Consider the following 16,313-nt stretch of genomic DNA (forward strand, 5'->3'; position numbering starts at 1 on the left):
TTTATTGGTCTTATGAAGTATTCTAATTTGTTGAGATAGTGAATTGGTGGGTTTTTGTTAAATGTAAGCCAAAATCATCACAATTAAAAGAACCAAAGACTTAAACTACTTCAGTCTGTGTACATTGAATTTATTTAATACACGAGTTTCACAATTTGAGTTGAATTACTGAAATAAATGAACTTTTCCACGACATTCTAATTTATTGAGATGCACCTGTATATTAAAAATGGCGAGATGCAATTACTCACAAAGAGTACTTGAACAGGTAAGGCATTTATTTATATTTTTTTTACAGCATGGTTTACCGAAGTCAAGCAGAGTGCAAAGACATGCACATTAGCTTGGCTAGAAAATATGATTTGGGTTTGCAAAACAAGTCTCACAACAAAATTTAAAAAATAGTGAGATGTGATTACTCGCAAAGAGTACTTGAAAAGGTTATACAATTATTTATTTATTTATTTATTTAACTTTTTACAGCATGGTAACCCAAAGTCAAGCAGAGTGAAAAGATTTATACATTATACATTAGTCTCACAACATTTTAAAAAACCTCAAGAGTCAAAAGTACTTAAATACTCAAAGGATTTATTTGGTGAGTACTCGAGTAGGCAAAATAACCGAAATGGCCATCCCTTGTTTGAATGTTTTTCTGTATGTGTGTTTGTGTATGTCAGCTTGTGTGCTCGCACCCTTCATGCTCCATCACCCTGGTGCCCTGTGGTTAATTGGATTCAGACAGGGCTTGTTGATGGGAGGGAAGAGTGTGGCTGCATTGTTATCTGAGGTTCTCGATGCAGCATCAGTCTGATAACATAAGCTCTGCACTCCCTGAGCACTGCCCCCTCAGCACAGTGAGAAGTGCTCTTACACAAGACTCCGGAGCATGACACAGCTGACCGGATTCACACAAACCACACAAACATTCTTACTTGCTTGTTAGGCATGGGAATATAACGATTCTGATACTTTTTGTTACTGTAAATTCATATAATTGAAAATACTAAATGCTAATTAATGTCTTGCTGACCAAGGCTCTAATATTGTTAAATAATATTGCAATAACTGTTTCCTATTTTAGTATATTTTAAAATGTTTTATTCCTGTGATTCTGTGATCTATTACAAGATTCTTCCGAAATCATTATTATATGCTGATTTGGTGCACAAGTAAAAATTTATTATTATTATTATCAATGTTGAAAACAGTTGTGTGAATTAATATTTTTATGAGAACCGTGTTTTTTTCATGTTTATGCATTTATTCATTCTTCACTGTGTGTGTGTGTGTGTGTGTGTGTCTGTGTGTGTGTCTGTAGAGTGTGTGTGCTTTGTGGTGTTTTTGCAGCAGTACAGTAGTAGAACAAAAGTCATTTGCGTTTAGGATAAAATTTGGGTGAGATAATGAATAAAAGCACTATTTATTATAACAAAATACCTCATTTAATTAGTAAAGTCAGAAATCATTGATTATAATTGACTCAGTGAATATTTTTATCCAATCAATTAATTAAAAAGTACTAGCTCAAAAAAAGTTAATATTATGTGAATAGGACTACATGACCAAACTTTATGAGAACAAATATATATATAAAATGGAAAGTCAGTTTTCTAGCCTGCTGCTCATAAAAATTTGCAAGAACTTTCCCTTGTCTCCTGAGCTCAGGGAGGACCATAGAAGGGAGAACAGTGAAAAAATGTGTATTTGTTGATGTTTGTGGGTGTTCATTGCACAGGGGTGGTAACTCAAGTTTGGACAGTTTTATATAGTTGAGTACACTCTGAAAAGGTGCCGTAAATCTATTTTATTTGCTGTTTGCTCTGATCACACCTCTCTTGACCTTTGACCTCCTTGGCTTGACAGATATTGTGCTGCTTTGGGTTTGCTTGAGCAGTTAGGCCTGTTCATGTTTTCCTTTTTTTTTTTATGCATATACTTTCTCCCTGCAAAAGATTTTAGGGTGGTAAATGCATTTCTCTAGTCAGAATTAAAGGAGTATTTCACCCAATGATGTACTCCTTCTGTGCTTCCAGGAATAGAGAAAATAATACAGGATTGGAATGACATGAGGGTGAGTGAATGAGGACAGGCTATGCACAAGAAATAGCCAGTATTTTAATGTTTCTAAAGTGGCTGAGGCCTAGCACCATATGATGAAACACTGCAGTCATGCAGTGCTGGAAGACAGTGGTGGGAGCTTGTGATGTTCTGATAAGACAGTAAGCTAGTTGGAATATCCACTGTGTCTCTGACACCTAGGAATGTCATCAGATAACAAACCATATGAAGTGAGACAGGAGCACAAGTCACTCCAAAGATACACAGCCGGGAGGGAGAGAAAAAGAATGAGTGAGAGAGGATGGATGAATGGTCAGTAGAAGCATAGATGTGGCCATGTGGGGGAAAAAATACTCTTTTTCTCTAGCATGTCCGACTTGGATTCCCAGAAAGAACAATACTGATATGTTCATGGGTGATTCTACAATTAGTGGGAATTCCCTGAAGAGGATTTTAAAGAGAAAATGCCAAAAAAAAAAAAAACGTAGAAAAAAACTGCACAAGGTTTAAAAATGGGAAATCTGGTTCAGTGCACCAACATCCATTTCAATGGAAAAGCTTGGGATATTAAGTATTAGGGTGTTTATATGCATATTGATCTGTTTATGGGGATTTTTAAAGAGAAAATACTTAAACATTTATGTATAAGTTAAAAAAAATTAGAAAGTGTCTAGTTTTGTGCACTAACATCCATTTTAAATGCAAAAGCTTTGGTATTAGGGTGTTTATAATATGCATATACAAAGTAGTAATTATTCATCTTTTTATGGGTGATTCTACAACTGAAGTTTGGTGCACCAAATACAGTATATTCACCCTGCACAATGGTTGCCAGCATCCTTTGACATAACTGCTGCTTCATTCCCATAACAACTGGTCCATTTTCCAAAAGTCTCTTTGTTTTTCTTCAGTCAGAATCAGTTTACTGCCCTGTTTAATCCATAATCTTGTTGTTATTTGTCACGGTAAATGCAGGGAGTTCCAGTGTGTCCCGTTCACACGGCTTCAGTCGGGCCCGCCGTCAGGCACCATACCACAGTGGATATAAACATAAAGTGGGAATGCAAACCCCCCGCCCCCCCTTACTATTTCCGCTTTTGCTTAGACTCACTCTCGAAATCTCACTTCCACAAGTGATTGCATTTCAAAAGGCCTCTCAGACACTACTCTCGTGAACTCCTCGGATCAGAGGCATGACAGTGCCATTTAAATAAGCACAGACTTGATGGACTGAGTATGCAATTAGGCCATTTAGTGATTTTAATGACATAACAGTGATGTAGGAGAAGGACATAGACAAGGCAGGAAGTATAAAGCGTACAGTATATGTATCAAAGCAGCTAATCAGCATTGTCATGACATTATCCTGCAGTTGTAGCATTTACTCAGGTGATTGGCTAAAAATACCAATGAAACGATGACACGTTTTATTCCCATGCTGTTACCTTCAAATTGTTGAAAGCATATATTTCACATACACCCAACAACATTACAATCAGATGTATAATGCTGATGTGTGGAAATACTTCACCGGCAGGTTCATAATTTAAAGACAGATAGGAAGCCAGAGAGAAAAAAAATTTCTGTCTGTAAGTTATGAAACTCCCTCTTTTGAAACTTTTTTATTTTCTTCTGCAGGGATGAGACTCATGCTGAATGAGCACCATGGTCTGAAAAGAAAAGAAATATTGTCCACATGGTATATATATACATATATAGATATATTCATTTGTATTGCAGAACACATATTTTCCAAGCAGATTATGAATCTGATTAAATGCATTTCTCCCCATTCCCCCATGAAATATGAATTTATATCCAGAATGGATTGAAATTTTACACTCAGAAATCCAGAGTTCATGGATCCATGACTGACTGATTATCTTTGCAAAAACTAATCTGGAAATACCTTCACAGACCTCCTGTGGAGAAAACTGCCATGAACGCAGTTCCTGTCCAAAACACATACGCACATGATCTAATACAGCCAGGAATCAAAGACTCCCATGATGCTGCAGGAAATGTATGAGCCAAATACTAAGATTTTCCATGGAAGCATCTTCAGAGTTATCTCCACCAGAGCCACATATAAACGTGCCAACATGTGATTTTCTTTAATCATATGGAATGAGTTTCAGTTGCCTACAACCATGTGGTCAAGGTTATTAATCCCATCATCTTCCATGAAGAAGCTGGAGGACGATGTTCCTTTCATCTTACAGGACAAGCAGACACAAAAGTTCTTTCTATATTTACAATATTTTAAATATAACTATTTTGAAGTGTTAGTAGATTTTATATCTTACAATTCGTTTTTTTCCCAGAATTGCAACAACAACAACAAAAAGCCCATATTGTATGATTTATTTTTATTTTTATTTTTTTCTGTGACGAAAACAGGCTTCCATAGTATACTGATCAAATGTATAGCTTGAATGTACTGTAAGTTGCTTTGGATAAAATTGTCTGCCAAATTAATAAATATGAAATATTTACAATTAAATATTTATTGAAATGCAAATTTAAATGTTAACTGTTTGACATACATTTTGGGCATAGTGAGGACATATTGCATTGCTTACTTTGCACGTGTACGCAAATCCATATGTGAAGCATATTTTCCAAGGTGTTATGACATTCAGCAGGAGCTGAGAAAACCCTTAACACGTTTCTCCCGCAAATGTATGTGACGTACTGAAGCATTTGTTCACCTGTTTTAAGTTGCAAGTCAGTGTTGGAGGTCCCAACTCTTTGTTTTCCACAGTTTGTCCATGAAAATGTATTTTTGGAGCCTCTACACCACGATAGTTGGTTGCAATCTGGATTATTAGTTATTTCAGCCAAATCAGATTTGATCAAACACCTCATCGCACCATTAGGTAGATCTTTAAAAGTTTTTCATGCATTATTCTTTCATTATTCTGGAAATTTTCTTGTTCTGTTTTAATGGAAAAGTGTTGAATGGTAGATGTTAGGGTGTTTATATGCACATTTAGAGTAGTATCTGTACAGAATCATATGTTTTCTTAAAGTAATATCTGTAGACCACCTGTTTTAAAAAGCTTGTTCTTTATCAAAGTCTTGCAACAAAGTACTTAAAGGCTCTCTGAAGATTTATAATCCATTTGCTCTGGTTTAAATTACCTCTTCTGTAGCCATTGTGGCAAAACTTCAAACACTGGATTCAGTAGCACTTTTTTGAGCACCTGGTTGCTGCATTTATCAGCTATGATAAAACAATTGAATGACCTCCATTACTTGTTCTGTTGACCTTCTGTGTTTGCTTTATTTAGAGCGCAATACAGATGCACCTTCATTTCATTGTCAGCGAGTTCCTATCACTGACTAAAGAGCTAATGAATTGGATGCACGTTGGGACAATGTTTGGACAAGGTAATTCACTCGTCCTAATATACGACCCCTTCTTAGACCTCTTGATCTGTCTGTACTCATTGCTTGATTTACCAAAATGGTGATATCTACATAATATTATAAATCTGTGGCTTCTTAAGTGGTTTGGACTGAGTACAGAACACATCTAAAACTTAAGTATTTCACCGGTGACAGTCTGCATTTGTGTAGCATTATGTCTGTCAGCCATTGAAACATGTGTCTGGTCCATACTCTCACCTTACAAAGGCTGCAGTGTGGAGGAGGAAACTGAATGAGAACTCATTACCTCCATAACTGTGCTGCTCTCTGTGAATGAGACTCAGCTTCACAAGATGAATGTAGGAAATGGGATGGTTGGCCTGGTGGAGTAAAAGATATGGCAATGGTGGTGTTAGCAGCTGTGTGTGAAGATGAGTGTGATAAAGCTTTATTTTCAATAGCTGCAATGGCAGTGCTCTCGAGTAAATGATGTATGAAGCTTTGCAGGAGACTTCAAGATTTCATCAAAACAGGAAGTGGAAAAATATGTTGTAGAATGCTGATGAGATGCTTAAAGGGATAGTTCACTCAATTTTTTTTCCCGTAGTATTTTTTTTCCATACTATGAAAGTCAGTGGATACCGTCAACTGTTTGGTTACCTACATTCTTCAAAATATCTTATTTTGTGTCCAACAGCTGAAATAAACTCATACAGGTTTGGAACAACATGATGACAATTTTTTTCATTTTTGGGTGAACCATCCCTTTAAGTCTAAAGATGAGCATAATTCTTTGTAATAGTAATAAAAAACGAAAAATGTTCAATTATTGATGTCCTATGTTTATATGTGTGGTATATATCTTCCTCCTTCTGAAACAATAGTTTTGAGGTTGATGGGTCTCTAGCCAGTGTGAACCAATGCTAACATTCATGTACATACTGATAATGGTTTCAAGAACTTGGGAACAATATCTTTTTTTTTTTAAACCTCGTATTCAAATATGGCAAGTATTCAGTTAGATATTTGCAATTTTGAATCTAGTTCTGGGTGAAATTATTTATGCACTTATCCATGTAATTACATGATAAGAACCCTGCAGCTAAAACTATCTGATTGTGTATTGTGTATAAAAGATTCCAGCAATCTGTAAATGAAACCCACATGAAATACCAGAACAAGAACTACCACTAATCAGTCCTTTGAAGTGCTACTCAATTCCTTGTTATTCTGTAGGAAACTCCCACACTTACAAGTTGTTGTTTTAGTGGCATTCTGAGGTTAGAGTAAAATTAAAAAATATATATACATGCAATAAACACTTAAAAATAAGTTTTCAATTACTGCAACCGCATTGTTTCTTAACAGCTCAGTTGTTTCGCATCACAATTTATCAGTTAAGAAAGATCTTAAGCACAGATAAATGAATCAGCTATGTAAATAAGTCTCAAAAACACGTTTTTGCTCCATTAAAGGTGAGTAATGTCATGGCCATGCTTTTACATGTGTATTAAAAACTGTAGTGAGGATGGAGAAAAATGAGTGGGTCGAGCTGATACATTTTATTAGTGAATAAGACGAATAAAGCCGGGAGCTATTCTCTTTCATTTTAAACTCAGCCAAATGCCAAAGCCCAGAGCAATTAATAGAAACCATAAAACATGTACCATTAAAATGGACTCAAAGTTCTGGCAACGTTTCAGCTCCATCTTTATTAATTTATTTTTAATTCAGCAAATGCTTTGCAGCTGTTTTACATTCTTTATGCCCAGGGGACAAAAACTCACAGAAAGTAATAGACCTGAAAAAGAAGGAAAGTCTGATCTACAAATGCATTTGCATGTCTTGTTGAATGTTTATTTTATTCTACTTTATTGTATTGTGTTTTATATTGTTTATTTCTTGGTATGTATTGTTGGTATTGTTTTTAGTACCATTACTGACTTTTTTTTTTTCAAGCTATAGCAATATTGTCTATTTCAAACAGTAAAATGATTTGGAATTATTCGAGTATGTAATAAAAGTTCATAAATAAAAAATAGATATAATTAAATAAAAATAGCTGTAATAGAATTAAATAGCTATAATACATATGTAAGACATTAAACGTTTTGTATCTTTAACCAAAAAAAAAAAAGTTTAATCATAAAACTGTTTTACTTTTTCACAAATTTTTTCACTTGTGTAAAATCATTAAGCCAAAACAGAACTCGATTAATCGAATAAAAAGTGTCTGGCTATCATTTCATATGTAAAACCCTGGACTGCATTCTAAACGTTCAAAGAAATATAAAGATTCATAACCTTCAAGTGATCCACACAATTTCACCCACAGATTGATGTAAATACGCACAAATCACGTGCTGGTGAGAGCAACCATTGAGCTCTTTACACGTCATCATCAGGAGCCGGTAGTGAAACGCGCGGTGTTTTGAATACAACGAAAAACAAACAGTCGCGAGCTTTATTTTCGATCTTCAAAACGGTAAACTAACGCCTTCAAGCAATCAAAAACATGTCAAAGAAAGCACCGAGAGCAGCCCTGAAGCTCCATATGAAGAAGAACACTAATATACGGATAGGAAAAAACGCAGACTTGATGGTGAGTGAATGAAAGTGAACCACAACAGTTTCCACCACAAACGCGCTTGTTGTGATATTCACATGGAATTATGCTTTCAGATTTAATTTAACTGTCAAATGACATGTGTACTGTTATGCAGTTGTTGTGTAGTCAGAATATTATCTGTTTCATCTCTAGTCTACGTCATATTTACTGGGGTAGAGGTGCATATTCGTTGTTGTCTAGGTCTGTGTCTCAAAATCTAGTACGCTTCCTACATAGACAACATTATGGACAGCTTAGAAAGCTCGGAAGCGCCTATATGAAGCACAGTAGTGATGTCTAGGCAGGGAGATCAGTAGGTTTTAAGTAGGGCTGCACGATAAATCGCATGCGATATTTAATGCGCATCTTGTCAGAAAGCCGGTTCCGTAATCAGCGGTAAATCTCCATCACCTGCGGGCTTTTCACTGACGAGCTGCGCAAAAAATCGCGCGAATATGAACGTGGTTTTGCGCAGCTCGTCAGTGAACAACGGCTCTGTGTAGTTAATGCTGCTCAATGTGAAAGCACGCACGTGATGGAGATTTACCGCTGATTACAGAACCGGCTTTACTGATAAGATGGGCATATCTTTAGGGCTGTCCTCAGTACTTGAAGCCAATATGTAACGCATTATAAAAGTGTTTTTAGTGCATTAATGCCATATTTTAACCACAGTTATAATACTTCTATCTATTCGTTGTTACACCTTTAGAAAGCAAAACATTAAAAAAAATGTGACAAACAACCAATTTCACATGTAACAAGGAATCTGCAAATATTATAATGCATTTTAACTTTGGTTACAATTATTTATGAAAAGATATAGTGATTTGGAACAAAAGCTTTATATATAGCTTACAGCATGGGTGAGCCAGTTTGTTTAGAGAAAGGAATACAGCTAATGCAAATGAGCTGAATTAGTGGGACATTACTGGCTCCTTTCATGTCTTTTTGCAGACCTCATTATGAGGAAGCTCATGATGTTGTTTCCCAAAGTAGTTTTCATATGGAGGTGAATTGAAATGTTTAATGTTAGAGTCTGATGCATTTTATTGCTGCTTTGCATTATTATTCAAAACTCAAGAAGCACTGCTGCCACTATTCTTTTTAAGAATATATAATAAGCTATGTAAATTATTTATTTATAACTTGTTTCTAAAGCTTTTTGTCTGTTTTTGACTCTGCCGGTAATGATTTGTTTGCTATCAGTGTAAAGTTCTTGCCCACCTTGTCACTTAGGAAAATACCTAATTCTAGGATCAGGAAACCACAAATGGGAGGACAAGCCATTAAAACCAAACCACCATGTTGACTTTTTTGAAGTCGATTTTATTTTAAGGAACTTGGCCCTTTAACTTAGCAGATGTGTTTACATTTGTTTAACGTTTTATATCCAAGCAGCACTGATGAAACCAATTTGTGTTATGCATTATCACGTGAAGTGGCCACTGTAAATGTTGTTACATGCAATAGATTATGTGGCAGTGTCGCATGCTGCCTTTTGATTGCTTGATACTGACCACTTCATAGCTTAAGTTGATTAAAAGGAACTTCAGTTTTCAAAAGGGGAGTCCAGTGGTTTAGGTTGATTGAGGTTTGCCTTTCGGCAAGTTTGCCTAGTGTTTTCCATGGGAATTAGGGAATTGCTTATCCGTTGTTTTTAAGTTGAGGGGCACTGTACATAGTTGATTATGCTCTGCGTGTGTGTAGGATGTCCATGTGCTAACAGGGTCCTAATTAAAGGTCCATTGCAGCTGGTCTTTCTTTATAGAGACTGGAGGTGGGGATGTAAAAGCCGCCTGAAAGGTCCTCTGCTTTACAGGGGTCTAATCCAGCCATTAAATTAAAAGGAAAATGCAGGAAAAAATGAAAGAAAGGCTCTTTTTTTACCGTCCTATGAATATGTACCGGTTTGATCTGGTTTCCTGTGCTTTTAATGACAAAATTCCTAATAAGGCCCTTCACACTTTGCCTTATGCATCACATCATGAATGAGTCTGCTTTTAATTGGTCAAGCTATGATTGTGTTTTGGCTTTCAGATGAAACCATTAGTTCTCTGATTGTAGACCTACAATTTACAAGTATTTCCAGCACTGATATTAAATCTATAGGTTCAGAGAAAAAAATGTTTAAAATGTGATTGCATTCTGAATTGGATGTGATTTTAGATTTTTTTTGCTTCTCTCAAAAGCAAACATGCAGCATGACCAGTGTAGTCTGATTCACAAACAAGTGACTCTTATGAACCTGTTCTTTGACTACGAATCATTCAATGTATGAACTTTGAATCCTTCTAAATCTTTAGAAAATTCTAATTATTTAAAGGCTTCTGAAGCCATTTGATAGCTTTGTGTGTTCATGAGGAACAAACTGAAATTTAAGTCGTATACAAAAACAATTCTTTTGGAAACAAAATTATGTGTACTGCAGGTATTTATATCATTTACAGAGGCAATTTTAGGCCTCAGTTAGCATAAATAGACTGGTAGAGTAGATGTCAAAATGGCAAATGAGAAAGAGGTGTTTGCACCCAGAACACTGATTTTAAACTGTAAAACAGTAACAGGAATACATGTTCAATTTCCTCAGAAACTTTTGATCCAGATTTCTCCTTGACGGCTTTTCCTTACTTATTCTGCAGTCTATCAAAAGTGCTTAGACTCATGTTTCCTGTCTCCTGCATCAGATCTTACTCTATAAGCACCGAAACAGCTTTGTGAGATTATCCCAGTCATACTATTTCATCTCTCCTGTTTATAAGTGCGTCCCGCCGGGTGGAGCAGTGGCTTAAGACAGCGCTTTGTTCCCCCTGCTGAACTGAGATAGCTTATGCTACATTTGATGGTTGATTGAACACGAAAATAATCAGCTGCATCCTGCAAGGAAGCTGTGAAAAAGTGTCTGTTTTCTTTTTCCAGATCTCCCCCCAAATCGTAGACCCACTCTTGCCCCCCGACAGCAACGTTTCCTCCCTGGTGTTAAGAATCTCTGGGAAAGTGTGGAAAATCAATGGGCTGTTTTGGTGGCCCAGGCCAACAGCTCCTGGCATTTTCACACCAGGTCATTAGAAGTTGTGCCTGGCTTGTAATTGGGTGATGGGTTCCTGAACTGAAATTGGTGGTTGCAAGTTGTTCAAGAGTGTTTATTTAAGAGCTGATAAATGCAAATCCTGGTCTGTTGAGTCTAGTGAAGTGAATGTTTTGAATTTGTGCTTTAAGATATTTGAAAATCTTACATTGTTAGAATTGATTTATGTTGCCAGGAAGTGTTGGTCTTCTTTCTTGCATTCATTTGCATACTGAATTGTGTTTGAAATTTCTGTTGCATATTTAACAATTATCTATTAGGGATGCACAATCAGTGCCTATTGTTATTGGCCGATATTATTATTATTTTTAATTTGTCAATATTGGATTAAATTGCGCATGCCCATTCTTTATATTTTCATATTACATTGACATCTAATGCTCACTTTATAATTTTCAGCAAATCTCAAAATGAAGATCAATTTTTTATTCAGTACTTTATAATGATGTGACGCCCAAAATTAAATGAACTCCTGTAAAATATAAAGTGATTGATTTTTTATATTATTTAGACAAAATAGTATATAATTTTTAAATGGATCTTTTTAATGTAGATCAGTTTAATGGTTAAATTCCATGGAAATTGAACATAAGGATTTGCTAGTGCTATGCTCTACTGTTTGAGCTACAGGAACGCCTAAATGCCAAAAAAACATCATTGCCTGTTGGTTTTGTTGTATCAGTGTTGTTAACCCATCTGGTGTTTAATTGTGCAGTGTGAACTAGCCTTGAAACTTACACCTAAGCTCTTTTTTTTCTGCAGTCTAAGCAAAGGGATTTCCTTCAGGTAATGTAAATCCAGATTCATCTTGTTACACTTTCTGTTACAAGACCAAGATGACATTTGGACAGATCATAGGACAATGTAAGTCTGCACTGCACACTCTGAGGCAGAAGGCGCAGACTCTCTTTAATGTTCCTAATGCTGCTGAGACTGGTTTTCTCTGCACTCCTCTGCCCTCAGTGAGGATTCAATGTGCTTTCCGTGTCTGAGCGAGGCAGCAGAGGTAATCAGTTCAGCTCGGTCATTATGTTTTGGCAAAGCCTCTGGCACAGGGGAAGCCTGCATGGGCTTCTCAGTTTCCTTCTCGAAAACACTCTCAAGACCAGCTGTTGGAGAAGTATTCAGACGCCCCAGAGATGACCCACAATTATGAAAATGAGGTATTAATAGATTTAAATTACATCCAAATGGCGCTGTGTAGATGCACAAGGAGCGCTGCCTTTTTTCAGCTGAAATCATTAGGAAAACTAGCTGGATGTGGTTCAGCGGATGTGGTCACTTGTTTCATTTGTTTATGTGTGTTTTTGAGACAGAGAGAAAGTGCAGGTGATAATATACAGAACTTTCTTCATATAACCGCTTGTAGCAGTACACAGTGCAGACCACAGTGGAGGTGAAAAAGTGCAGAAAATACATTTCACATTTTGTTATTAGGAATATTAAGTAGTGATCGACCGATATTGATATTTTATAACCGATACCAATTATTTGCATGTTTATGTGCCCGATAACCGATATGCAGAACCGATATTTATTTACTGTTATAAAGTAAATAAAGGACTGAGTGAAGTAAGTCCATGCTCGGTGATCCTGCGCGCAATTCTCAAAAAATCCACAAGATGGCGGCGTTTATCGGTGAATCCGATATTACAAAACCGATATCCGATTATTGTAAAATGCTTAAATATCGGGAAAAATATCGGTAAATCGATATATCGTCTATCTCTAATATTAAGTATATGTTTACAACACAAATCTCCTTCCTCAGTCAATTTATGAAAACTAAGCTGTAAAAACAGGCCAGAAATAATCAATATGAAGTATTTGATGTTATAGCCTAAGTCTTAAAGGTATATTTTGTGTGTGTGTGTGTGTATATATATATATATATATATATATGTGTGTGTGTATGTATATGTATTTGCAGGTATTGATTATTTATTGTTCACAGTGTGGTTAATTGTTTTAATATTTAGATTGCTTTATACATTTTAAAGGGTTAGCAATAGATTAATAGATTGTGATATTTAAATTGATATTTATATAGAAACTGTTCTTTTTTTTTTAATAAAGTAGTAAAGATTTATAATATCAGCAATTTATCGGTTATCAGTCATAAAATGAAAATAGTTACTGGCTTATTAGAAGAGGTTATGTTGTCATGAAAAAAATTAAATGCTACAGTTTAGAACAATATGAGCCCTTGAAGCTGTGAAAAATGTACAGTTAAAGGGTTAGTTCACCTCAAAATGAAAATTAGGCTGCGTTTTACTCACCCCCCCATGCATCCTAGGTGTATATGACTTTCTTCTTTCAGACGAATCCAGTCGGAGTTATATTAAAAATTGTCTTTGATCTTTCAAGCTCTATCTAATTTTCATTTTGGGGCGAACTAACCTTTTAAACTGAATGTTACAGAGACTTGGGAGAAAGTAATGGCAAATTGTGATGCACCCTCAAAATCATCTCATTATGCATATAATGATTATTCATACACATGGCTATGGCTGTGGTTTAGATTAGAATCACCTAAATTGTTTAAATGATGATGGAAATACCCTCGGAAAATAGAATGACTTCATATTTGCATTATGAACTGCACCAGGAAGACACACCTGTACATTGTGCTTTCTCTGTGTTTATTTCTTTGGTTCATATTGTTGTAGAGTATGTTGTATACAACATTGTCATGCTAGCACATGTTCCAGCACAAGTGGTGGTGATTTTAAATATGTAAACTTAATTTGAGCTCAAGGCTGATGTGAAATCCATCTCAGAGTGCAGACCTCTATTCAACATCTCGTGACAAAATGCACCAAGACAGATGAAGTGCTGAAAATGAAACAATTTCCTGGTCTAATCCGACAAGGTTGGAAAAGGATCCATGTCTTTGGGGAGGGCTGGAAGATTTGTCTTTCTCTGACACCCCCTTCTCCTGGATCTGCCAAGCAGTTCCTGTAACATAATCCTCCTTTACGCCGGTACTTATCTGTTGATCCATGCACAGGTATAGGGCAAGCTCTGCATGCTACACCTGGTGGATGATATTCACTTGAGTCGCTCAAAACATTGGATAGTCCTCTTGACTCCAAGCGTTTGGCCTTTTGTGCGCCAAGTCACTAAGAGCCTCTTGAAATGATTACATGGCTGTCCATCACTTAAGCATTGTGGATCTTTTTAGCTCTGGCTTAGTTTTAGTATGCTTTTTGGTTAAAGGAAACTAATATGTTTTCTGCCTTTGCGTGTTTATCTTGTGTAATAAACCAAAGTAATTTGTGCAATAATTTACAGTCTGTAAATTCTGCAAACGCCTTGGCTTGCCTAATACATCCTTTTTAATTAACAATTAATTAGCAGTTAACGATTGTTCTCAGTGTATTCCATTCACATGCCCTAGATTGCTCAAAGGGTATGGTGTCGGTAATAAGTGTGCTGTAATTGACATTGCATAAATGTCAGATAAGTGACAAATTAATGAACTAATTGGTTTTTCTCTTGTGTCCACAGGCCCAGCTCAACCTCCTGGTTGTCCTGCATCGTCTAGCGGAGGAGTCCAGGGTGAAAGCCTTTGAGGAGAAATCCGCAACCATCAAAGTTCACCACGTCAGAGCTGTTGCGAAGGTATCCAACACCACCATAATAATTAAGCTAATTAAGATGCCTCTAAGCTGCATTAGATCAATGTAGCTATGTAGACACTAAAACTTTCAAGCAATATCCCACATGTCGAGTAGCTGAAAATATTGACATTTTATTTTTGCCCTGCAAAAATGGTTATTTATTATATATTTATATAGTAGATTTATAACATTTTATTTAATATATAATAATACAATCATTATATGAATTATTAATTTATATTAATTATTATTTCTGTATAATTTATTTTTAAAAGCACTTTTGAAGTATTTATTAGCATTTTTGCATGAGCGTTAAAATGGTCCTTAAATGCGCATACCGTATATCTTTATTTTCCCCTGAATCTAGTGAAGATGATCCTATGGACAAAATATGCTGCTTTCCTTTGTTCTTTCTTGAACCTTTGTTCTGTGAGTGTAGGTCTCTCATGTAAACATTTAGTTGTGTTTATTATTTCGTAAAGGTTAGAAAGTGACTTCTTTTTATCTCTGGTCTGTGCACCATTGAACTATCAGGCAAAACGTACTTCCAACTTCCCTTCTTTATACTTCAATTGATTTATTTTAGCCTGAGGTCCAACAATGTGTTGAGGCAGTGATGTTCTCTAACAAGCACAGTGGGTACCTGAGATTGGCTGGGTTAGGTTTCCAATGTATATTAATTTGATCAGGCTGCATTGTTAGCAGATGTCACCCGTGGCCGCCCTATTGATCTTCTCAACAGTATGTGTTACAGCAATCAATTTGTTCATTAGTGGACTGCCAAGAGCTACATTAGGTGAATGGCAGCTTATCTGCAGGTCCAGTCTGTTAGCAGTGCAGCCTGTTTTTTAGAGTGAGACTGGGTGAGTTCATATCAACACACAAATGGAAAGAAATTGGCAGCTGAGTGCTCCCTGTGCTGATTATGATAGATTCTAATATGACTTTAAACACCATACTGGAGTGCATGGAATTTTGTTTTAAACAAATCAGAATAAAACCGTACAAAACACACTCCCAGTCACCCGATCATGTCCAGGTCAAAAAAAGAAATTATATATTCCATAAAGAATGGAGGCATAATTTTAGTTTTTTTTTTCCACTGACACAAATTTAAACAGTTCACCCCAAATTCTGAAAAAAAAAAAAAAAACCAAGACATCTGAGTGAGCGAATCCTTGGGAAGGCATTTTCTTGTTCACAGACTAAATATTCAGGAATGAAAGCATGTGTCTGAAGTTTAATCATAAATGCAATCCATGCTTTGGCAGAGTTGCAGTGTTGATTGCTGTTAGATCTAGTTTAGATATAGTGTTTTACTGTAGATTAGGCCCAGCTGAATCTCCTGTAATTTTTATTTATTTATTCATCTATTGTTTTGAGGCTCAGGCCCTGCATGACCTGAAAAAGGAATTAAGGCAGCAAATGAACACACTCGTATTGCAGCCGGAATCCGGCTACATCATCTTGCAACCACCCCTTTGATGGATATTTTCTCCAGCGCTATAGATCTGAATGGGGCACCACATCAAATGAGTCACAATAACACTGAACAGAGATC

The 16,313-nt window shown here is 36.1% G+C and overlaps 1 protein-coding gene across 2 annotated transcripts in view; it reads left to right on the top strand.

Moving 5' to 3' along the window:
* The first annotated feature begins 7,794 nt into the window (after positions 1-7,794).
* cenpw (centromere protein W) overlaps positions 7,795-16,313 on the top strand; it is a 10,395-nt gene continuing 1,876 nt past the window's right edge. Inside the window, exons 1-2 of one of the 2 annotated variants that reach the window (XM_016541047.1) lie at positions 7,795-8,035; positions 14,640-14,753. In XM_016541047.1, the coding sequence (XP_016396533.1) occupies positions 7,949-8,035; positions 14,640-14,753 (201 nt within the window). In that variant the 5' untranslated portion in view covers positions 7,795-7,948. The remainder of the gene's footprint in view (positions 8,036-14,639; positions 14,754-16,313) is intronic. The other variant, XM_016541056.1, reaches the window with a different exon arrangement.

This window comes from Sinocyclocheilus rhinocerous, unplaced genomic scaffold (genome assembly GCF_001515625.1).
Source record: "Sinocyclocheilus rhinocerous isolate Xijiao unplaced genomic scaffold, SAMN03320098_v1.1 scaffold2448, whole genome shotgun sequence".
Lineage (NCBI taxonomy): Eukaryota > Metazoa > Chordata > Actinopteri > Cypriniformes > Cyprinidae > Sinocyclocheilus > Sinocyclocheilus rhinocerous.